This window comes from Callionymus lyra, chromosome 9, assembly GCF_982586985.1.
Source record: "Callionymus lyra chromosome 9, fCalLyr1.hap1.1, whole genome shotgun sequence".
NCBI lineage: Eukaryota > Metazoa > Chordata > Actinopteri > Syngnathiformes > Callionymidae > Callionymus > Callionymus lyra.
In genome coordinates, this window is record NC_141826.1 from 18213645 (window position 1) to 18240053 (window position 26409).

Here is a 26409-nt window from a genome sequence, read left to right on the forward strand (position 1 = left end):
TTTTGTTTTTTTTTAATTCCTTTGTGTATTATTTATTAATTCCAAGCAGTTTCTGTTTGTTTTTTAACTGATTTTCCGTAAAAAAAACAACTTTCTTTTGATTCTGTTGAAAGTAAATAACTCGACTCTTAAGTCATCAGCATTTTTAGCTCAAGTCTCTCCCGCTGAGGTCGACCCGGCTGACGTGCTCGCATCTAAATCTGCCAAAAACCCAGTGTCGGTACCAGAGTTTTTACTATGTGTGTGTGTGTGTGTGTGTGTGTGTGTGTGTGTGTGTGTGTGTGTTTGTGGAGGCAGCAACACTTTATCTGCGAGGCAAAACAGAGGAAGAGCGCGACTGTTGACTTTCGGGGAGGAACAATGACCCGGAGAGGACTGATGTGGCACTCGAGGGCCGCTCCAAGAAAAGCACTCCAGTTTGATTCACTGAGAGTTTAAGAAAATAGAGCAAGACGGGGAGACGAGGAGGGGGTTTGGTGGTGGACCTGGACGTGTTTGCTTTCTGTCCCCGGACACTTTGATTATTTATTGCGAGGGGGAAAAAAAGCATTTTTTCAATTAGAATTTAATCTTAATTGACATTTTATGATCATTTTTCGTGGATTTCAAAGCTTCTGGATGATTCGAAAAGGAAGAAAAAATATATAAAAACGTGTAAATGGAGTTAAAAGTAGCAGCACAACATCTGTGAAAAGGAATCGCAATAAAACATGGACCCCAAAAAGATTCTTATAAACATCAACCACAGAAACTATGCTAACTAGCCACACTGCTACAATGTTAGCTAGTCTGCCTTAGCATCATGAATGCTAATATTGTTGCTTTAGAACAGTTTTTTGGTGTTTTTTTTCATAAATGTCATTAATATTTTTCATAAATAAATATTCAAACAAAAAACCCAAGCAAGTTATTAATTTCTTTGTGGGTTTTTTTGTTTGAATATTTATTTAAACTAATATATATATATATATTTTAATCTCTTACATAAAAACCTTGTGAATTTCGTTTTGAATTATTATTTTTTGACGTCTTGGTCATTTTTTCAAGTTTTACAAAAACAAATGAACCATTTAAAATAGTTAATAATCAACATCAAAAGTAAGTGGGTTTTTTTAGGGTTTTTTTTTATTTAATTTGAGAAAATAGTTTGAAGGTTTTCAATGTTTTGTTGAGTTGAAATCCTCGTCACCCTTGAATAATTCCCATGAGCCACATCAGACTTCAGAGTCTCGACCCGGCTCCGCCTCCAGTGTGGGAGGTCAGCACCGGCGGTCTCCCAACACCAGATTCAATAACGGGGCGAATCCCGACCTCCTCCGTCACCAGGAGACGCATTAACAGGAACCGCGTGACCCCGGCACCGCATGTGTGACCCCCAACAACACTCTGAACCCCCTCAAGCACATTTGGTTTTGGTTCTGCAGAAATGAAAAAATCTTCATATTCGTCTGCCCTCGCCGGATTAAGAGGTCGCCCGATTTTAACGCTCACTTATTGCCTGTGGAGGAGCCGCGCTGGTTTCAATAGAACCTCTGGACCACCCCCGAGTCCAAACATCCCCCCCGGGCCCGGGCCCTGCTGATGAACGGCACTGGAGGAGATTATCCATCTTTAAAGTTCTGCTGTGTCGACTAAATTAAAAAAAAGGTTGTTTGACTGATGAGTTAAGCAACAAAAACACAAGTAAACGTTTCACAAACAGCTTTGTGTCAGTGTCGGAAAATACTAAATCCACCAAAATAAAAAGTAAAAACATCAAAGAGACTGAAACGTGTTTTTCCTAAAAACTAATGATGATAAAATGAGGAAAAGAAAAACAATAAACATGATATTTAAATGGTAGACGTTAATAAAAGTGTCGATTTTATTTTTTTTATGTGATTTTAGATCAAATTTTTGTAGTTTTGAGGATCAAGCTGAAAGTTTTTTGTTTTTTTTTTGACAATAACAATCGAACATATATAACATAAAATCTCCTAGAAATATATATCCAAAGTGACCTTCTAAAATACAAATAAATCAAAAAGAAAAAATAAATAAATAAACTTAATGTTAATAAATAATGGATAAGCAAAGAACAAAAACATAAAAAAACACAAAGGTAAACATATCATAAATGCAACAGATGAAGTAGTACTCTAGGCTTATGCGAAAAGTCGGACGGCGCCGACAGATGACATCATCAACAACAGCCAAAGAGAAGTCAAACTGAACTCACCTCTGCACGCTGTGTTCTCGGCTGACCGGCGGCCGTCTCGATGGCGTACACGTCCACCAGGTACAGGTCGGAGCCCTTCTCTCTGTCCAGCTCCGCCGCCGTCTGTATGACTCCCGTGTTGCGTCCGATGGTGAACAGGCGACCCACAGCTCTCCCGCCGCTGCGCACCGCGACGATGAAATACTCCACTCTGGTAGCAGAACCTCTGGGGCTGGCGGCGTCCAGGGAGATGACGTTGGTGCCGGGCGGCTGACCCTCCTTGAGGATCGTAATGTACTTGGGTTGGGTGAAGACGGGACCGTCCAGGCCCTGCAGGATGATGGTCAGCTCCGTCCGGGAGGTTTTACGTTCGTTTCCGTGGTCGGTGGCAGACACGGCGAGAGTGTACATGAGACGAGTAGGGAGGAGCTGAGAGGCCAGGCGAATATCTCCGCTGTACCTGTCCATGATGAACGTGTCTGAGTCTCCCTCCACCAGCTCGAACTCCACTTCGCCATTTTCACCTTCATCGGGGTCAAAGGCCACCACTGTGGTCAGGATGGAGCCGATGACGATGTTGGGTTCGGCCACCAGTGCATTCTGGGACACGAATTTGGGGACGTTGTCGTTCACGTCGGTGACCCAGATTGTGACATTCTTCAAAGCGAAGCGTCTGAATTCAACCGGCACCGCCTGGTCCATGGCTTTTATGGTCAGTTCGAAAAGGTTGGAAAACTCCCGGTCAATTTCTTTGTTGGTGTAGATGAGTCCAGAACTGGGGTTAATCCTGAAGTGGGCTCCTCTGGGAATCTGTTGGACTATGGAGTACTCCAACAGCCCGTTGATGTCTGCGTCTGTGTCGTGCGCTGTGATCGTCATCACCGAGGCAGAAATGGGAAGGTTCTCTGAGATGGACTTGAAAATGTCTCCAGGCATGAAGACCGGAGGGTTGTCGTTGAAGTCACGGACATGAATGACCACCGGGATGGACGAGGAGCGCGGCGGTCTTCCTTTGTCGCGGGCAGTGATGTTGAGCTTGTAAAATGACTGAGTTTCGTAGTCCAACTTCTTGAACAAGAATATGCTGCCGGTGTTTGGGCTGATGCTGAAGGTCCCGTGGTTGTTTGTTGCGGTGATAGTGTAGGTGATGTCCGCGTTAGGACCCGAATCTGCGTCGGTGGCCGTCACCGAGGCCACCAGCTCTCCGATCCTCATGTTCTCTAAGACGTCAACTGACAGCGATGACTTGGGAAAGGAAGGGGAGTTGTCATTCTCGTCCATGATGCTAATGCTAAGCATACAAGATGAAGACAGGGGAACAGAACCAGAGTCTACGGCAATTATTTTGATGGAATAGGAGGACGTTGTTTCATAGTCTAGCTTTCCAACCAAAGTCACTTGCCCAGAGCTGCTGTCAATCAAGAACTGCCCCTCTTCGTTGCCCTCGACAACAAGGTAATGAACAAGTCCGTTTTTGTTCTCATCCACGTCAGAAGCAGAGACTCTGAGAAGCTGGGTCAAGTTTTGAGCAGACTCCGAGATGGAGGCCTGGTAAATGTCTTTAGTGAACTTGGGCGGGTTGTCGTTAATGTCCTGGATGTAAATCTGCACTTTGGCCTGGTCTCTGAGGGGTTTGGGGAGACCTTGGTCTGATGAGACCACCACAAAGCTAAACACAGCAGCTCCTCTTTGTCTCATTAGTGACTCGCGGTCCAGTTTAAGGGTGCTGGTCACCTCCCCCGTGATGGTGTCAAGCTCAAAGTTAGGCTGTGGAGTCTCAAACGTGTATCTGATCTCACTGTTGGGGCCAAAATCCTTGTCTACAGCAAAAACCCTTCCAACCAGTGAGCCCCTTTTCTGTTCCTCTGCAAAGTGTAAAACATAGTTTGTGCTGTTGAACAGCGGCCGGTTGTCATTGACGTCGTCCAAAACTACACTGACGTTGACTGTAGCGCTCAGAGGCTCCACCGCCTTGTCCGTCGCCACCACCAGCAAATTGTACCGGTCTTGTATCTCTCTGTCCAGCTCTGCTTTTATGTACAACTGTCCATCCGGGAAAATTCCAAAAATGTCACCGGTGTTGCCATCAACAATGTTGTACATGATCTCACCATTAAGTCCTGAGTCTTTATCGGTGGCCTCGACCTTAAAGAAGCGACTGTTGACAGGCTCTGACTCTAAGATGACAACTTCGTAGGAGAGCTGGTCGAACATTGGTGAGTTGTCATTGACGTCATAAACGCTGACGATGAGAATAAGAACAGAGCTGTGTTTTGGGACCCCCATGTCCGAAGCCAAGACCTCAATCTCATAGGAGCTGGTGGTGACCTCAAGGGGCCCGGTCAGGGTGATGAGACCGTGCTTCTCGTGGATGTGAAACAGACCTTTGGGGTTTTGTTTAAGACTGTAGACGACAGCACCATTAGTGCCCTCGTCTGGATCCGAGGCTTTGGCCTGGAAAATGACGTGACCCGTGCTCCAGTTCTCCACTGCACTCACGTGCTCAACCGAGTGGATGAAACGGGGCGAGTTGTCGTTCAAATCCTTCACGGTGATGTTGACAAAAGTCTCTCCGGTGATCTCACCAGCTCTGGCCACAACTTTAAGATGGTAAAACGCCTGTTCCTCTCTATCTATGGAGCTGGAGGCTGTGATCTGACCATCGCTGCCCACCTTAAAAACCCCCCTCTGGTCCCCTGCTGTGATCAGGTATGAGATGTTTGTGTTTAAGTCAACAGTGGTGGCGGAGATGGTTCCTATGACGGTCCCGACGCCAACATTCTCGAACATGACGAAGCTGTATTGCTTCTGGCTAAAAACCGGCGGGTTATCCTGGGTGTCTATAACGGTCACTGTCACTATTGCTGGGATTTCTGAGCGCAACCCGCCACCATCCATCGCTGTCACCTGCAACTGGTACGCTGTCTTTTCTTCTCGGTCTAACGGTATCAATGTAGTAACTTTGCCTGTGTTACCATTAATGCGGAATTTATTAGAATCTCCTGCACTGATAATGTATTTAATGGTACCATTTCGACCCAAATCTGGATCTGTGGCGGACACAGTCGTAGCATATGAGCCTGTGGGCTCATTTTCTTTAACATTAGCAAAGTACTGGACCGGGTAGAAAACTGGACGGTTGTCATTTATGTCTATTAGACTGATACTAACTTTTCCGATTGAGTGTAGAGGTGGACTACCGGAGTCTTTCGCCTGAATGTAAATTAAGTAGGAGGCCTGGTCCTCTCGGTCTAATTCAACAGCTGTGCTCAAGCGACCGGACGCAGCATCCAGGCGGAACAGCTCGCGAACATCTGCTGGTGTCTCTGCATCAAATGAGAACCGGACTGTTCCATTGAGACCGAGATCATCATCTGTTGCAGAGAGAACCATGAACTCGGTGCCGGCGGGAGCATGCTCCACCAAGGAGATGTGGTAGGTGTCATGCGCGAACGTGGGAACCTGGTCGTTGACATCGGTGATGTTGACCACCAGCCTGGTGTAGGAGATCTTGGGCTGCAGCCCCTGGTCTTTGGCACTGATGTTCAGAACTATCTCAGATGCTATTTCTCTATCCAGCGGAGCAGCGCTGGTAACCAGACCACTATTCTCACTGATGGCAAACCAGCCCAAAGTGTTTCCAGACACCAGAGAGTAGCGCAGGTTGGCATTCTGCCCAGAGTCACCATCTGTTGCAGAGACCCCTTTTATGTAGCTGCCTTTGGGAATGTCTTCACTGATATCTACTCTGTACACTGTTTCCTGAAATATTGGTGGGTGATCGTTGATGTCATTCACGAAAATGACCAGACTAGCGAAGGAGAATCTCGGGGTCGGCTTCCCGTTGTCAGATACAGACACGGTCAAGTTGTAGGAGGAGATCCTCTCGCGGTCCAACACGCTGGCTACTTTGATGAGGCTCAAATTGGGCACCGGAGATTTGTGGACTTCAAAGTGTCTCTGCTCGTTTCCTCCCAGGATCGCAACCGATATATTCCCATTTGCTGACGCGGAGTCTGCATCCGACACGGTCAGCAAGGCCACGACAGTTCCAATTTGGGCGTTTTCATCGACAGAGGCAAATTTGGAAGTTGTGGGGAAGTACCTGAACTTCACCACTGGGTCGTTATCGTTAATATCTAAAAGTTTGATCGTCGCTTCTGTCCTGCCTGACAATGACGGGACACCATTGTCCACCGCTTGGATGGTCAACGAGTACTCGCGCTTACTTTCAAAGTCCAAACCCTCTTTTATGACCACGGTCCCCGCTTTAGAGTCAATTTGGAACGGCGACCCCTCGTCGAGATAGTACCTGATCTCTGCGTTGGCGCCCTCGTCCTGATCTGAGGCAGTGATCTGAAGGATGCTGGAACCCACAGCCGCATCCTCCAACACACTCGTCTGATACTGGTCCTGCTCAAACACAGGGGGGTTGTCGTTTATGTCCTGAATTGTGACATTAACTTGGAGGTAGCCAAACTTTTTGGGATCTCCCTTGTCCTCCACTTCTATGAGAAGCTGGTAGATGTGGGTCACTTCTCTGTCCAGCCCTCCAGTGGACACCAGGTGCAGGAAAGCACCCTCTCCACTAGGATTGACTGTAATATCCAAACGGAACTTACTTTGGTCGTTTCCCTTCACTATCCTGTAGGTAGTGTGGTCCACGCCGTTAGATCCAATGTCAGAGTCAGTGGCTGTGTCCAGGATGACCTGGCGACCGCTGCTGGCGTCCTCCTTGAAGGACACCACGATGGAGGCGTCTGGAAACACCGGGGAGTTATCGTTGATATCCAGGACCAGGATCCTCACCTCCGTGGGGTAGGTGGGCTGGCTGGACAGCACCACCACGTTGATGACATCACTTTGCAGAAGTTCCCTGTCGATCACGGACGAGGTGTAAATAACTCCCGTGGTTCCGTTGATGGAAAAAAGTTTGTGGTTCTCGCTGAAGCGGTAGGTGAAGCTGGCGCGGGTCTCGATCGTGCCCACGTACGTGCCCACCGGCTGCTCCTCCAGCACCCGAAACTCTTGGCGGACTTGACTGGATGCTGAGTACCGCGTCAGGGTCCACAGCAGGAGCAGAACCAGATGGAAGCGACGCAAACATGTGAGCGCCATGGTCACTCTACCCGCTCCGGCTCACTCTCAGACACAGTCCATGCTCCGGGACGCATCCAAAAAGTTCACTCGAGCATCGTAATCCAGCAGGAAAAAAAACTGGTCTTCTTTTGCGCGCTCACGTCGTTCCAAAAACTTTCTTTTAAACTCCGTCTCCCTCCAGACATGCGTGGATGAAAACCTCAGCGTCTTTCATCCAACGAGAAAAGTTTCCACAGGCGCGTAAAAGTATCCACAGTTGCGGGGAAGAATCCTCTCCGTCCTGGAGTCACGGTGCAGAAGGCATATTGTGTTCACAGCAACTTGGAGGCGAAGTGGAGCTCCTCAGACTCCCTCCCATCATCGATCCCATTGGATGCTCGCTCCTCCCTCCCTCCTGTCTCCCCCCTCCTCGCTGCCATTGTGCGCCTCCGTCCATCACTCGCGACAGGTAAAGAAGCTGCGCATTAACATCACAAACGTCTTAATGAAGCTCTGAGGCTGGAAATGAAGCTCCACGAGTGTGTGTCGAATTTTAAAACACACCAAAGACACACAAACGTCACTCAGTGAGTCCGAAACTTTTTTTTTCTGCCATAGAACAGAAACGCATGCGGGAAAGTTTCAGATCAAGTCACTCGGTTTGTGTTTTTCTTTCCTATTAAGAGACGTTTTTTTTTTTTACAAAAGTAGATTTTATTTATTTCATTTTCTGTTTGTAATTCACGATTTTTCTCTTTTCCACAAATAATTGTTTTTATTTGATTGTTGTTAATATTCTTATTATGTGTTGTTGTTGTTACTGTCGCTGATATAAGTTATTTTATGTTTATTGAAAATATTTGTTAAATGTGTGTTTTTATTTTTAAAATGTTAAAATAAGTATTTGAAATAAAAATGTCTTTGTAAAATGTATTTGTAGTAAAAAGGCATTTTTCTTAAAAAAAAAACATAATTTGTATTATTATTGTAATTTCTATTACATTTTTTTTTAATTTACAATATTTTGAAATTATTTTTATATATTTGTTACATTTTACAATTTTTTTTAGTTGTTTTTATTTATTTATTTCACTTTTAGGTATAGTATTTAACCCAATTGTATACAAATTACACAAATATACATCGAAATAAATGTAATCATTATTTTTTTTTATTCGTCTTTTTATGTTTATTTATTTGCATTGATCTTTTAATGTACTTTTTTATTCTCATAGTTTTGTGTTTTCAAAATGTATTGTCTTTTTTAATTTTTATTCAATACCTTTGATTCGGTTTATATTAAATCATATTTCAAGTGATTCATTTAAAAGCCACAGAGAAGCTCGAGATAAAAATGTTTGTCTACAAGAGTGAAAATTGATGAACTTGCACTTTTGACTCGTTTCCAGACGTCGGACTTGATGACGTCACTTATGCGCTGGACTTATGGGTGAGCAGCGCTATCTAGCGACAGAAGTTAGACACTGCTCTTAATTTATTTTTTTATGACGTCGACTGACGTTATAGTTTAATTTTAAAAAGATGGGGGAAAAAAGTAATAGTCAACAAGTGTTTTTATAGTTGACAATGATAACATCATGTTGACAAAACCAACATATTGTGTGAAAATGTTTCACTATGGATACACTTCTGGAATATATACTGTCAATATAAACAACAGCTTAAACATTTAAACATTTACGTATATTCAGAAAACGTTTTAACTAAAACCGTGCATCTGTATGAGTTTTTGAAGATTAGGTAATATTCGTATGTATTTCTAACTTCAGACTGTAGGTGGCGTTTGAACAGTGGAACATGAGGACGATCAGAGACTCACGTTAAATCAGCTGTTTCAGATATTTACAGATATTTATCAAGTTGTATGTGGTTGTAAATGACTTTGATGTAACGTTGACTCACCAGATTTATGAAAAATAAAGATCAACGTTTGTCAAGATTATTTTATTTTCTTCCAAACTGTTCTTAAAAACTCTTCATGAGCTTCATCTTATTTCTTTATTGAAACCTTTAATTCAGATTTTCATTATAACACTGGAAAATCACTGGGACGAAACATACCTCTGACAAGGAGCTAAGGTCATGTGACCTTGTAAAAAAGACAAAGGGGTTTGAACTTGATAGTTAAGTCAGTGGAAGAGTTTGTGAAATGTTTTTCCATCAGTGATGCACATTAGAATCTCTAGTTTTTGAACCGATGTTGAGCAAAACCAAACCTTCAAATTTAGATGTCAGACAAATAAGAGGAGACATTATTTTGTCCAGCAGTAATAACACATCCATCCATACAAACATCAATAAATAAAGGTAAAAAACAATCAAAATTAATACATGAATACAATCAAATAAATACATGAAAACAATCAATTAAACCATAAATAAGTGTAAAAAAGGATATAAATAAATACATGAGTAAAGTAAAAAAAATCACAATAAATACATGAATACGATAAAAAATATGAATGTAAAAAAAATCACAGTAAATACATGAATACAATAAAATAAATTAATTTACAAAACAATCACAATAAATACAATAATAAATACAATCAAAAAAATTAATGTAAAAAAAATCACAGTAAATACATGAATACAATCAAATAAATTAATTTACAAAACAATCACAATAAATACAATAATAAATACAATCAAAAAAATTAATGTAAAAAAAATCACAGTAAATACATGAATACAATCAAATAAATTAATTTACAAAACAATCACAATAAATACATGAATACAATAAAATAAATGAATGTAAAAAACAATCACAATAAATACATGAATACAATAAAATAAATGAATGTAAAAAACAATCACGATAAATACATGAATACAATAAAATAAATGAATGTAAAAAACAATCACGAAAAATACATGAATACAATAAAATAAATGAATGTAAAAAACAATCACGATAAATACATGAATACAATAAAATAAATGCATGAACACAATTAAATAAATACATGAATACAATCAAATAAATACATGAACACAATCAAATAAATACATGAACACAATCAAATAAATACATGAATACAATCAAATAAATGAATGTAAAATACAATCACGATAAATACATGAATACAATCAAATAAATACATGAACACAATCAAATAAATACATGAATACAATCAAATAAATACATTAATACAATCAAATAAATGAATGTAAAATACAATCACGATAAATACATGAATACAATCAAATAAATACATGAACACAATCAAATAAATACATGAACACAATCAAATAAATACATGAATACAATCAAATAAATGAATGTAAAATACAATCAAATAAATACATGAACACAATCAAATAAATACATGAATACAATCAAATAAATACTTTAATACAATCAAATAAATACATGAACACAATCAAATAAATACATGAATACAATCAAATAAATACTTTAATGCAATCAAATAAATACATGAATACAATCAAATAAATACATCCAGATGTTGGACCAGGTGATTTTCCGTTGCAGAACGTTCTCCCATTCAGTCAATGTTCCTTGATGCCCCAGTCCCACCATCATCCTGCTGGCTCTAACTTCCTCCACACCTGCCCGCACTTCCTCCTGGAGCTCCTTGAGGAGGACATTGTTAACTCTGGTTGACAGAAGGTCGCCAATACCTGCACGCCCTTCTGCTATGGACCCCACCGATGCCTTCTGCCTGAGCCGAGACCACATCTAGAGCTTTGGCTGCACTTCACTTCAGGCCTGTTCACACCTGGATACCAGCTCATGCCACCTTAGGATCTCTGGATTCTCTGTACTTCAATGCTTCCCGTGTTCTTACACCATGAACCCTTCAATGGAGCCGCTGGTTGGGAGCTGAGGATGTTGCTGGTGTCGTACAGAGCGGAGCTGCTAAGCCAGTCCTCGAGTTCTTTGGTGGTTCTCTGGATGGAGGCAGAGTCTTAGAGGCTACATTAGAAGTACTTCCCAAGGCTCCTAACTGGCTGTGATGGTTGGGATATTGGCTCCAGACAGTGAGAAGGGGAATCTATCCACTACTTTTCCTCGCTTGAGCACTAGAGACCTTGATTTTGATGGATTAAAACATCCTTTTCCATGAGACATAAATAAATGTAAAAACAATCAAAATAAATACATGAATATCATCAAATAAATACATAAATAAATGTAAAAACAATCAAAATAAATACATGAATATAATCAAATAAATCCATAAATAGATGTAAAAACAATCAAAATAAATACATGAATATAATCAAATAAATCCATAAATAGATGTAGAAACCATCAAAATAAATACATGAATATAATCAAATGAATCCATAAATACACCTAAAATAAAAACATAAATAGATGTAAAAACAATCAAAATAAATCCATGAATATAATCAAATTAATCCACAAATACACCTAAAATAAAAACATAAATACATGTAAAAACAATCAAAATAAATACATGAATATAATCAAATAAATACATAAATACACCTAAAATAAATACATGTAAAAACAATCAAAATAAATACATGAATACATGTTAAACAATCAAAATAAATACATGAATAGATGTACAAACAATCAAAACAAATACATGGATATAATCAAATAAACTCATGTAAAAAACAATCAAAATAAATACATGAATACAATCAAATAAATTAATGTACAAAACAATCAAAATAAATACATTAATACAATCAAATAAATACATGTAAAACAATTAAAATAAATACATGAATACAATCAAAAAAATCTATAAATACATGTAAAAAACAATTAAAATAAAAACATAAATACAATAAAATAAATTAATGCATACGATCAAATAAATACATGTTAAAACAATCAAAATGATTACAATCAAATAAAACTATAAATTCATGTTAAAACAATTAAAATAAAAACATGAACACATGATACATAAATACATGAGGAAGTTGTCACAGCGATGCGACAAAAACTGGAAACGCTTCAAAACTACAGTATAATGTGTGTTGACGCAGATGCCTTTGATGAACGTGATTTGAGCACAAACAAAGAAATTAAAATAGCATCTTTAGTTTAATAGTTTGTAATACACAGGTATAAGATCCTGATTATACTTATGATTGTGAATCATCGATGATAATCGACTCAACAGATAAAATCTGTACATACACACGTCAGTGGAAATATATAAATATAATGATAAATTGGAATAAACTGGTTGGTTTACCATCATCAAACAGCAGGTGGCAGCAGAGTCTCGCGGTGTTAGACCTGAGGGGCGAGATGGGGGCGGGGCTAAAGAGAGGGGGGGGGGGGTGCCAGCTCAGCCATTATCTGGATCCAGTTTGATTCCATTAAAGAAGCTGAGTCACGATGCGACTCTGCAGCCTCAGAACAAACCAGAGGTTCTTATTATCGCCACGAACCACACGTGATCCTCTGAGTTAAAACAAACTTTAATGCCAGGTCACCATCCATCACTCACACCCTGATGATGGCTGTCAATCAAGTCATTTAATTTGATTATTTTTACATTTTAATTTACAGTATTTTATGTTATTTAAAATAAAACAAGTAAAATGAGTTAATATTTGTTCAATACATTAATCATTAATAGAAATGGAATATTTTTAACGATCAACACAAGGACAACAAACAAAAATATCGATCAGATAAATAAAAGGTTTGTCAACGATGGCGGCAAAAAGAAATGAAAGTATAAAAAAAATTGATCCAACAAATAAATTATAACGAAAAAGTTGATGTGACCTACAAATAACATACAAAAATAACAAACAAATAAAGCGTTTAACTTAATATTGAATAATATTTATATATAATATTTTATAAAGGTTAACAATGTATAAAAAGAATGATTGTTCCTAAAAATAGTATAAACAAATTGATAATATTAATAAATAAAAGAATAACAAACAAATAAAGCGTTTGACTTAATATTGAATAATATTTATATATAATATTTTATAAAGGTTAATAATGTATAAAAATAATGATTGTTCCTAGAAATAGTATAAAACATAATAATAATATTAATAAATAAAAGAATAACAAACAAATAAAGCGTTTGACTTAATATTTAATAAATAATTAAATGTAATATTTTAATGTATAAAAAAATTGATCATATAAAAAAGTGTTGACAACAGAGGTTTGTGAAAAAATGGCTGTGGAAGGAAATGTAGTTTAAAAAATTCCCCAAAAAACCTCAACTCTTCCTCAAAAAAATACCAAAAAATACAATAAATACAAAATAAATAATACATACAAAAGAATACAATGTTTTAAAAAAGATTTGCAAAATATGAATTGAAGAAAAAAGTGTGTAAAATTTGCGAAAGATTTTTGCAGAAATAAAAAAACAGAAAAAGTTAAATAATTGCAATAATATTCAATAATTTTTTGTTATTATAATGTAAACTATAGAAAATAAATATAAGAAGGATATCATCCAGTGCCTCTTCCCCCGGGTAGCTGGGACAGACCTCCGCCTCCTCTGCAACTTAAACATTAATATCTCTTGTCTTGTTAACCCACATGAAGACCTGATGGAGTGTGTTAGGATCACTTACACTCACGTTCACCAACCTCATCCTCACGCTACATTAGCATTAGCCCCGACGCTCCGCTAATGTCCTCGCGCTCCTGCAGGCTTCCGTCTTCGCCCGCAGGCGTGTTGGCTGCTCACCAGCTCGTGTCGCTAAACCCCGCGGTGTTGGTGTCGCTCCGCGTTAGCGTCGTCTTTAGTAAGCAGCGGAGGAGGGCGAGGACGCTCCGGGGGCGACTCCTAAGGTTGATGGACTCTGAGATCCTGCTGCCGAGATGTTAACGCTCCATTATCCTGGACAGATGAAGACGGTCGAGGCCTGATGGACAAACTCCAGTCCTGGTTGAACGCAGTCTAGTACATCATCTGTAGTAACAAGTATATAGTTGTAGTATTGTCGAGTACTTGACTCTGGTGTTGCAGAATTTTCAGACCACATGACTCTTGACGAAGTCGTAACTACTTTAATTTGTTTTGAAACCAAAATATGTCCAAAAATCAACTTTTAAAGCTGCTGGAGTCGAATGTATCCTCTCGTCCTCAGTCGGGATCTCGGGGGAATTTCATTTTTTATTATTTTGAAAAACTGAATTATTTGTTATACACCTTTTATTGTTTCTAGACGTCGGACATGATGACTGCTGCCATCTATCGGCCGGAAGTTTAATTGCAACACAAAAATAAACATCGTAAATAAATTGCATTTGCAAATCAAAGAATCGAAAGAGTACCATGAAAAAAACGAATATTTAAGTGTATGCATATTTTCTAAAAACTTTTAAATGGGCCTGGGTATTAATCCCGGGTACAGATGAAGACGGTCAAGTCCTGATGGACGAACTCCAGTCCGGGTTGGACGCAGTCCAGCACATATCGTGATACTTTAGTAACAAGGATATATTTGTAGTATTGTCGAGTACTTGACTCTGGTGTTGCTTCTACAGACCACATGACTCTTGACGAAGTCGTAACTGCTTTCATTTGTTTTGAAACCAAAATATGTCCAAACTTCAGCTTTAAAAGCTGCTGGAGTCGACTGTATCCTCTCGTCCTCAGTCATCGCTAGGACCTTGTGGAATTTTATTGATTTTTATATTTTGAAAAAGTGAATTATTTATTATATACCTTTTATTGTTCCTTCGGCGTCGGACATGATGACTGCTGCCATCTATCGGCCGGAAGTTTAATTGCAACACAAAAATAAACAAACATCGTAATTAAATTTCATTTGCAAATCAAAGAATCGAAAGAGTACCATGAAAAAAACGTTTATTTAAGTGTATCGATATTTTCTAAAAACTTTTAAATGGACTTTCATATTAACCCCGGATAGATTGTCTCCACTGTTGTCTAGATAAGTCAATAAAGTTTATTCAAATCATTATTGATATTCAGACCTGTCAGTTCCCTTCAAAATAAAAGCACTCTTTCTGACCAACTGTAAACATCTCTGTGAACCCGCCAGTTTAGAACCTCTGATTCAAGTGGACACCACTTCACAAACTGGACTCGAGTCGCTCAGAGTTCTGACCCGGTTTAACTTCCTCGGGTTATTGAAACGATCAACAGATGAGGGGTCACCTCTGGATCTGCACCCGGACCTCCTCCTAATCCTTCTCTAGAGATCTACCAGAGACTGTTTCTCGAGGTCTTCCTCACAAGCTCGTCGATGTGTTTGAAACGAGGTTTCAGGTTTAATCGAAGTCTCAGATCACGACGACACTCGACCGAGTCACTCGGGTTCAGTTTAGTTTCTTCTTAACGAACCACAAACAGGAAACACAATCACGCCCCCGCAGGAAGGTGTCACAAGGGTCGCCAGCGTTCACAGCCTCGGACGACGTGTTCCTCGGAGGCTGAACAACGACGACAACGACGACATTATTGTGTCGTTACGTTCGACATCATGAGTGGGTTAATGTGAGTTAATGGGTCTAAAGGTGCTGATGATGTCAAGGAAGTCCTCATTGTGTGTCTTTGTGTCCTTTTTTTTATTCTGAGTAGAAAGTTGTGTCGCCGTAATGAGAAACACACAACCCTGAGAGACGCACTAATGAGTCTACCTGTTATATTACACAATAATCACACAATGTTACACTATAACACACAATATTACACTATAACACACAATATTACACTATAACACACAATAATCACACAATATTACACTATAAAACACAATATTACACTATAACACACAATATTACACTATAACACACAATATTACACTATAACACACAATATTACATTATAATACCCAATTATCACAAAATATTACACTATATCAAACAACATTATACTTTAATACACATTATTACACATTTAACACAATATTCTCACAAAATGACACAATACCACACAATAATCACACAATTTTACACAATGTTGCACAATATTACCTAATAGTCACACAATACTAAACTATAATCACACAATATCAAACAATATTACACAATAAACCAAAAATATTACACAACACACAATATTACACTTTAATCACACAATATTATACAATCATCACACAACATCACACAATATTACAATATAGTACACAATGTTACACAGTATCACACTATAACACACAATAATCACACAATATCATAATATTCACCCATAATTACACAATTGTACACTATAATACATAATAGTACACTATAAACACAATATATTACACAATGAAAGACAAATATTACACAACATACAATATTACACTTTAATCACACAGTATTATACAATCATCACACAACATTACACAATATTACACTATAGTACACAATGTTACACAGTATCACACTATGACACACAATAATCACACAATACTACACTATAACACACAAAAGTACACAGTATCACACCATAACCCACAATATATTACACAATAAAAGAAAATTATTACAAAAGATTGCACAACGCAGCCATTGTGTGTCTTTGTGTAATTGTCTTTTATCTCTAGTTGTGTGTTTCAGTAAAGAGTGACGCCACAAAGACACACAATGAATAAATTGTTTATATACTGAAAAAAAAGGTCTATATAACTTTTTTCCTGAGGCACATTTTTCATTTTTTTACTTTTCTAATAAATCTTTAGGCGTTACTGTTTCTTTTTAAGAAATGACAAGAAAACTATTTTTATTTTTGTTGTATTTAGTTTCTAGTTAATATTTGTTTAAAGTAAGTTATGGAACTTTATTTCCTACTCATTTAGTTTTAGTATTAATATTGTTTGTGTGCAAATAAACACAATTCCATAGAAGAAACTTGTACGAAGGTAAAAAACTGGACGTCACATCAGAGAAATATAATGATGGACGGTAAGAGAAAAAAAGTTAACTCTCGACTCGATCACGACTTGAATTCTGTTCGTATCTCCAGCTGAGATCAAAGTCTTTTGTCTGCGAGTGATTGTCTCTCTGCTGTCGATCCAGAGACCAGGACAGGAAACAGACTCCGGCTCCAGATGTGAGTCGTGGATCTCGTGATACACAATCAGTCAAAAGACTCTTTGATATCTTCCCGTTTTTCTCCCAGCAACGGCTGGAGTCGTGTGATCCGTCTAATGGCAGGATTCACGGGTCGCCTCCGGGTCGAGTCACTCTGCGGGACGGCGAGTCGCAGCGAACGAGTCATCGTGTCTTTATTAGTATTCCAGCTTCTCTCTGTGATCAAAGTGTGATCCACCTGCAGCTCATCCTGCAAGAGGCCTTGAGTCGCGAGATTAGACACAACAAGACTGAAGGCTGACACTGTCTCCCGTGTTGCACCATATTACACTATGACACACAATATTACACTATGACACACGATAACACACTAGAAGACACTATGATACACTATGATACACTATAACACACTATAACACACAATATTACACATTAATACACTATATCACACAACATGACTGAAGGCTGCCGCAACACTGTCTCCCGTGTTGCACCATATTACACTATGACACACTATAACACACTAGAAGACACTATAACACACAATATTACACATTAATACACTAGATCACACAACATGACTGAAGGCTGCCACAACACTGTCTCCTGTGTTGCACCATATTACACTATGACACAATATAACACACTATAACACACTATAACACACTATAACACACTATAACTCACTATATTACACTATAATACACTATATCACACAACAAGACTGAAGGCTGACACTGTCTCCTGTGTTGCACCATATTACACTATGACACACGATAACACACTAGAAGACACTATGATACACTATGATACACTATGATACACTATAACACACTATAACACACAATATTACACATTAATACACTATATCACACAACATAACTGAAGGCTGACACTGTCTCCTGTGTTGCACCATATTACACTATGACACACGATAACACACTAGAAGACACTATGATACACTATGATACACTATGATACACTATAACACACTATAACACAAAATATTACACATTAATACACTATAACACACTATAACCACTATAATACACAATATTACGACATAATACACTATATTATACTATTACACACTATAATACACTTTAATACGAGATATTATACTATGACACACTATAAGACACTATAATACAAAATATTACACTATGACACACTATAACACAATAAAATATACTATAAGTAAGTAAGTAAGTAATATTTATTTATAATACACAATACTACACTATAACACACTATATCACACAACAAGACTGAAGGCTGCCGTGACACTGCCTCCTCTGTTGCACGATATTACACTATGACACACTATAACACACTATAATACACAATATTACACCAGAATACACAAAATTATACTATAACACACTATAATACACTTTAATACACAATATTAAACTATGACACACTATAACACACTATAATACACTATATCATACAATAATACACAACATTAGACTATAATACACTATATCACACAACATTACACTGCAATACACGATATTACACTATATTAGACAATATTATTCAATAATACACACTATTACAGTAAAATACACTATATAAAACAACATTACACTATAATGCACAATATTACGCTATATTAGATGATATTACACTATAATACACTATTGTACACAATATTACACAACATTATAATATAATACACCATATTACAGTATAATAGACAATAATACACAATATTAAACCATAATACACAATATGAGACTATTAAACAGAATATTACATGATATTACACCATAATACACAAAATTACATGATATTAAACCATAACACACAACATTAAGGTAAGGTAAAACTTTATTGATTACACTATAATACACAATATTACAAGATATTTAACACCATAATACACAATATGACGATCTAGTTGAAGACTCGACAGAAAGGATTCATGACGACGAACCTCTTAACACAGTGATCTGATCACATTTGTCGGCCGCTGGGTTTTTCACCATCAGCTCGTTGAGCAACACATTTGTGTCAGAACATGTAACGTTTGAAGCTCCATCTTGTCACTTGTTGTTTCACCTGCAGTCGACACATGTCCCTCGAGAAGACTTGACATTCACATCCACTGCACACTCTCTCCACGGACGCACAACCCGGAGACCAAGACCCACAATCACTCACACTTACACACAATGTTACACAACGACTCACAGTATTTTACAAATACACACAATATATGACAAAACAATGACTCACAATATTTAACAATCACTCACTGTATTTTACAAATACACACAATATATGACAAAACAATGACTCACACTATTTTACAATGACTCACAATGACTCACGCTATTTTACAATTACACACTATATATGATAATACAATAACTCACATATTTCACAACGACTTACTGTATTTTACAGTTACACACAATTTTTCACAACAAATGACACACTACTTTACAATTACACACAATATATGACAATACAATGACTCACACTATTTTACAATTACACACAATATATGACAATACAATGACTCACACTATTTTACAATTACACACAATATATGACAATACAATGACTCACAATATCTCACAATGAACCACAATATTTCACAACGACTCACTGTATTTTACAATTACACACAATGTTTCACAACCACTTAATATTTTATATATATATATATATATATAAATATGTTTTACAATATATATCTTTTTACCTCGATTTTTATTCATATCTCTTTTTTTTTAGATACAAATGCGATACAGTGACAACTCTATTGTTGTAAAAAAAAAAAAAAAGGATTATTTTTAATTTCCCGTAATCTTCCTAGATCTATTTTGGTTCAATATTTTTTATTTTCCTTTTTTTTATTTTATTCATCTTTTCACTTGTTTTTCCAGTGTCCAAATGCTACCATTAGCATAGCTGCAAGAATGTCTTTTAGTGTATTTTTTGCTGTTGTGTCGTTAGCACTGTAGCGGTGACGCAACATCACAACCTTATAACATTCCAAGTTAATCTAATTTATTTCATCGTGTAATTTGACTCCTACGTAACATAGCATCAAGCTACATACAAGCTAGCATGACTTAGCATGACTTGTATCACGCGTGTAACATAATAACATCCTTGAATTTATTTGAGCCTAACCTGATTAGCATTATCATCTGTTAGCTTTAGCACGCCAGCAGCTCGTTCTTCTATGTAGGTCGGTCACCGTTTTAATAATATAGCTTTTGTTCTACACAACTTAACGCACACACTGATGTTGTGTAGCAGAGACGTGTGTAGACATCGGTGTTTATACTTTCACTGTGTGCGAATGTAAACTAAAGGTCTTTAATATTCAGCTGTCGACGGACGTGTGTGTTTGTGTGTGTGTGTGTGTGTGTGTGTGTGTGTGTGTGTGTGTGTGTGTGTGTGTGTGTGTGTGTGTGTGTGTGTGTGTGTGTGTGTGTGTGTGTGTGTGTGAAGTTCAACTGTGCCAAGTCCCTCAGAAGAGCTTCATGGGAACAGGAAGTGTTTATCCTGAAGTACAGAAAGAAAATAAATAAATGGAGCAGCTGTTCTTCTGGACCTTCTCCACATGTGTGTGTGTGTGTGTGTGTGTGTACTTGTCTGTGATTGTGTCTGTGTGTAAATGTGTGTGTGTGTCGGAGAGAAATTGTTTGTGTGTGTGTCTGTGTTTGAGTGTATGCGTGTGATTGAGAGTCTCTGCGTTTGTATGATTGATTCTGTGTGTGTGTGTGTGTTTGAATAAGTGTGTGTGTGTGTTTGAATAAGTGTGTGTGTGTGTGTTTGTGTTTGAATAAGTGTGTGTGTGTGTGTAAATGTGCGTGTTGGTTGTGTCTGTATCGCATGTGTGTTTGGGTGCGTGTGTCTGTGTTTGAGTGTGTGTGAATGTTTGTGTACATGTCTGTGTGTGTATTTGTGAACGTCTGTGTGTGAATTTTGTGTTTGTGTACATGCATGTTTGCATCGTTTTTTTAAGTGTGTGTTAAGTCTGTGTTCTTGTGTGTCTGTGTGTTTCTGTGTTTGAGTAAGTGTGTCTGTATTTGCACGTGTGTTTGAGTGTGTGCTTGTATTTAGTTCTGTGCCTGTGTGTGTGTCTGTGTGTGTGTGTGTGTGTGTTGGTGTGTGTGTGTCCATGTGTGGGCCTGTGTGTGTGGGGGTGTGTGTGTGCATGTGTGTGTGTTTGCATGTGTGCGTGTCTGTGTTGGTGTGTATGTGAGTGTTTGGGTGTGTTGGTGTGTGTGTGAGTGTGTGGGTGTGTGTTTGTCTTGTCTGTGTTGGTGTGTGTTTGAGTGTGCGGGTGTGTGTGTTTGCGTGTGTGCGTGTGTGTTTATGATGGTGTGTGTGTCTGTGTGTGGGTGTCTGAGTGTGTGTGTTGCTTTGTGTGTCTGTGTGTGGGTGTGTGAGTGTGTGTCTGTGTGAGTGTGTGTGGGGGTGTGTGTGCATGTGTGTGTGTTTGCATGTGTGCGTGTCTGTGTTGGTGTGTGTGTGTCTGTGTGTGTGAGTGTGTGCGTGTGTCCGTGTCTATGTTTGTGTGTGTTTCTGTGTGTGTGAGTGTGTGCGTGTGTCCGTGTCTATGTTGGTGTGTGTGTGTCTGTGTGTGTGAGTGTGTGTGTGTGTCCGTGTCTATGTTGGTGTGTGTGTGTCTGTGTGTGTGAGTGTGTGTGTGTGTCCGTGTCTATGTTGGTGTGTGTGTGTGTGTCTGTGTGTGTCTATGTTGGTGTGTGTGTGATCAACTAGTCATCACCACCAAGACTCTATTGAAAAAACAGCTGGTCGTTCATTTCTCCATCAGTCAACACACAGTCGTCATGGCGACAACAACAGTCATTCAGTCGCACACTTGCACACAAACACCAGCGACACACACACTCGTGACGAGGAGATGAAAAGTTGTGTAGGAGGTGAAAAGAAAGAAACAAATGTACTCCACGAACACGACGAATAGACGAAAACAAAACATTTCAATGAATGAACGATTGTTAGAGGATGAAGGGATGAAAGACGGATGAACGTCGGATGAAAGGATGAGACGAGGAGACTCACCCCTCGGGGGAGGAGTCGGGGGGGAGGCACCAGTGTGTGTGGGGGGGGGTGAGGACATGAAATATGTATCACGGTGTCTCTGATGATTGAACCATTAGCTGGTCTGCACCTGCCCACACACACACACACACACACACACACACACACACACACACCCTCATCCTGACCCCCTGGAGGTCCAGACTACACCTTCGCCCATCCCGGGTCACATGACCCGCCGGGGTGACCCTAATATCTGCCCGGAATCGATGATCATCCGAGCGAGCGGCGGCGGCAGTGACTCGTCCATTAGCCGGTCAGTGGAGAGAGAGAGGACGACGACAAAAGTCTGTTGTGCGTCGCTGCTTCTACACAAAGACCAGAAGTAGGTCAGCGAGAGGAGGGACCTCCTGCCTCCGGGCTCCTCCTGTCACGGACTTTCGACCCACGACCTTTTCACGAGAGAGACCCGCAGTCGACCGGGAGACACTCGGAGTAGAACGTTGGTCGTCGAACTAGGAGGAGGTCCCGGGGCGGACCCAGGAGGTTCCTGTCTGGGCAAAGTTGTGTTGTATTTTATTTAGTGAAAGAAACGAGAAAAGGTCAACAATTATTGTTTTTGAAACTCGGGAGGAAACCAGAGTTCAACAACACAAACTCATTATATTCAGCAGACAGACCAACACAAAGACAAGTGTGTGTGTGTCAGTGTGTGTGTGTGTGTGTGTGTGTGTGTGTGGTAACCATGGTAACATGTGTTTGAAAGCATTATTGATCCGCTCCGAGATGATCGGTGAGCGCTCGCGTGTGAGTCTTTGTTCAGGATCTGATTGTGCGACCATTACTGAGGGTCGTTGTTCTTTTTGATAACACAACTATAACACAATAAGTGTTGTGTCTCTACTGCGCTTCGTAACATTATGACCACTGGGTCTTTTCCTGCTGATGCTAACGTGTCGACATCACTTCCTGTTCCTGTGAAGGAAGTTAAACCCGGTCGGCACTCAGAGAGACTCACACCTAAAGATGACCCAGGCTACCGTATCATTATGACCACCTCCCTTAAACCTTCTCTTTGCCGTCAACTTCATTAAAAGCTGCTAAAAAAGTGTCAAAATTAGTCGTGTGTATTTGCAAGAATATTACGATACTTATCACGATACAAGGACAACGTTACGGTATATTGTGATACTGTAGTTACAAGTATACATTTGTAGTATTGTCGAGTACTTGACGCAGGATTTACAGACCACAAGACTCTTGACGAAGTCGTAACTCCTTTCATTTGTTTTGAAACCAAAATATGTATCAGCTTCAGTCGACTGTATCCTCTCGTCCTCAGTCATCCTCACACTCCACTCACAACAGTTGCAAACTGCAGTTGTGTTGACTGTTCAGACCCGACGAGACTCGCAGACCCGCTAAACGACTCTTTCCTCCAGAAAACACATCTTCAGTTTCTGAGAACCTCAGACGATGTGCACTGAATGAAAATAGTTTGTCGACCGACCCGACAATTATTGTGCGATCGTGTTGTTCCTTCGGTCAGTTTGAAGTCTGAGACTCGTTTATGACGAGTCGAGTCGGAGGAGCAATTATAGAGGCGCGTCCCGGCAGTTAACGAGTGTTTGCGAGCGCAATAATCTTAACACAACGTTGTGTTGTTGAAGTTCACTGAGATACTTTCCTTTCGTCCGACCCGGACCTGGACGGTCCATCGACGGTCGGTGAAGGTTCTGGTCGAAGAGACGACTCATCCTGGAACAAAAGTTCCTGGAAGAGTTCCTGGAAAGTTCCCCCCGCCCCCCCTGAATGAGGTCGGACCTCTGAGCGTGTCGTAGGTGTTGACCTGGAACCGGGTTCACACTAATGAGGAGGCTCCGGGGTCAGTGGGTCGACCCTCATTCAGGGCCCGGGTCGACATGTTACGCACTAGTTGTGTTGAATAGTTGACAAACGACCGCTGAACGTTCCAGAAGAAAAACATCATGAAAGACCTGAAAATCTTCTAGTTTAGTGACAACACTATACTATACTTATTTCCCCTTGTCAGACTAACTTATCTTATTTATTTAGGTAAATTTACTTTTAAATTTGATTTGTATTTATCAAATTAAACATGTAAAGTATATCAGTATAGTATATAGTATGTGTCCAAATATACAATAGTTTAATTTAACTGTTATTTATTTTATTTGTTGAACGTTTTATTTTTTAATCATGGAATATTTTTTAATAATGTTATTCAATAATAATAATAATAATAATAATTGAAATAAAACTTTTTTTTATATACATTGTCTTTTAAATACGATACAAACATATTGGTAACATCTTTATAATGAATTTAAAAGGCAATTAATTAAATATTATAAACATTAAAAGAAAATGTTGAAATATTTGAATATCGAACTCTATGTGTAAAAAATATATACATACTCATCTATTTCATGTACAAATTATTTAATTTATTTATTCAATTAAAAATGCATCATTTGAATATAGAAACGATTGAATTATTATTATTATTAAATTAAACAATCGTGATAAAACTTACATAAATCTGAGAATGAAGTGCATAACATTAAAAAAATATGTTAATATTTAGAATTTAACTAGTAATACGTCATGAACTTCATGTTTTATATATAAATATTAAAGGGGCCCTTACGTGGCCCCCGAAGGCCTCACTTTAACCGAGTCTGGTTTAAATATTGGCTCAATGTATTCCTAACTTCTAACTTTTCCATTTGACTCAAGAGCCATGAGTCGCCTCAGGACTCGTTCTGTCTCTGATCCACCGTCACTGTAACAGTCGACGTGGACCAGACAGAACTAGTCGAGCTCAGATCTCCAGTCGCCTGTGTTTCCTCATCATTCTTCTTCCTCTCAACACATCAACACATGTTCCCGTGTGACTCGTCCTCATCTAATCTGGTCGCCTTTCATCTTCCTGGAGGAGAGCGAGGACCTCCTGGTGCAAGTCAAGGCCCTCGATCCGCAACACCCTCCCTCTCCTCCCTCCCTGTCCTTCCTGGTCCGGCAGCTTCCGTCACGGCTGCGGGAGTTCATCTCGGGACAGGCTGTGAATCAAACAGGGGGTGCAGGGGACAGATGGAGAGCAGGGTGGGACGCTTGCAGACAGCGTTTGCCACATGATATCACTCCTGGAAGTCGAGGAGTGCTTTGGCAGCGACGTCCTGGCGGGCGTCGCCTCCGCTCTCCGAAGTCTGCCAGCGCCTCAGATCCATGTGGTCATCAGAGCTCTGGACCTCAGGTTCCTCAGTCACTCCGGAGCAGAAGAAGAAAACGTCATGCGTTCATGTAAAAGAAGCGACGAGATCGAGCGAATGTGATCGGAGGTCGTGCGAGGTCACGCATGTGATCCAGAGCTGACATTAAGATTGATGTCGGTGTGTACGGCGTCCAGCTGCTGCAGCGACTTCACGTCCAGATGTTTCACTCGTCAGCCAACAAACGCTCGAACGTCGTGATTAAAACGATGGTGTGAATATAAACAAGATGTTTTTCAAAATAATGCTTTCATTTCTTATTCGAAAATCATAAATCGTACTGTTTTAAATACAACCCCAGAATACATTGATGGTGTTTACAAAATGTCATTCAAACTTTGCAGGAGCCAAGGTCAAGTTTTGCCACTTAGACATTAGTTAACTCAACTTGCCCCCCCACCCACGTGTAACACATTTATGGTCTTTAGAGACGAGACGCTGTTGCTTTAAATGACTCAAACCCTCGCAGGAGCCGAGGTCAACCGTGAATTTTTCTTCTTTAGATAGTGGTTAACTTAACTAACCGCCCCATTACACATGGAAGATAGAAAGTGTTGCAACATATCGTAGGTCTTTTTCAGCTGAACGCTACACTTGCTAGCTTAGCTTGTCAGTGCTAGCTACAGGCAGGTGAAAACACATAACACTACTGTTTTTTTGTAAATGTCAAAGATTAGAATTAAAATCTACAATGAATTAAAATAATATCATTTTGAACATATTATTTAGATTATTTTGGCGGGAAAACAAATTGTTTCAATACACAGCGGATTAAAGATTAGTCCGGGTCGTCA

The 26409-nt window shown here is 39.2% G+C and overlaps 1 protein-coding gene across 2 annotated transcripts in view; it reads right to left on the minus strand.

The window, feature by feature from the left end:
• fat4 (FAT atypical cadherin 4) overlaps positions 1-7404 on the minus strand; it is a 95738-nt gene extending 88334 nt beyond the window's left edge. For both annotated transcript variants that reach the window (XM_087799563.1, XM_087799562.1), the window contains exon 1: positions 2219-7404. In XM_087799563.1, the coding sequence (XP_087655689.1) occupies positions 2219-7315 (5097 nt within the window). In that variant the 5' untranslated portion in view covers positions 7316-7404. The remainder of the gene's footprint in view (positions 1-2218) is intronic.
• Between the last annotated feature and the right edge of the window lie 19005 nt (positions 7405-26409).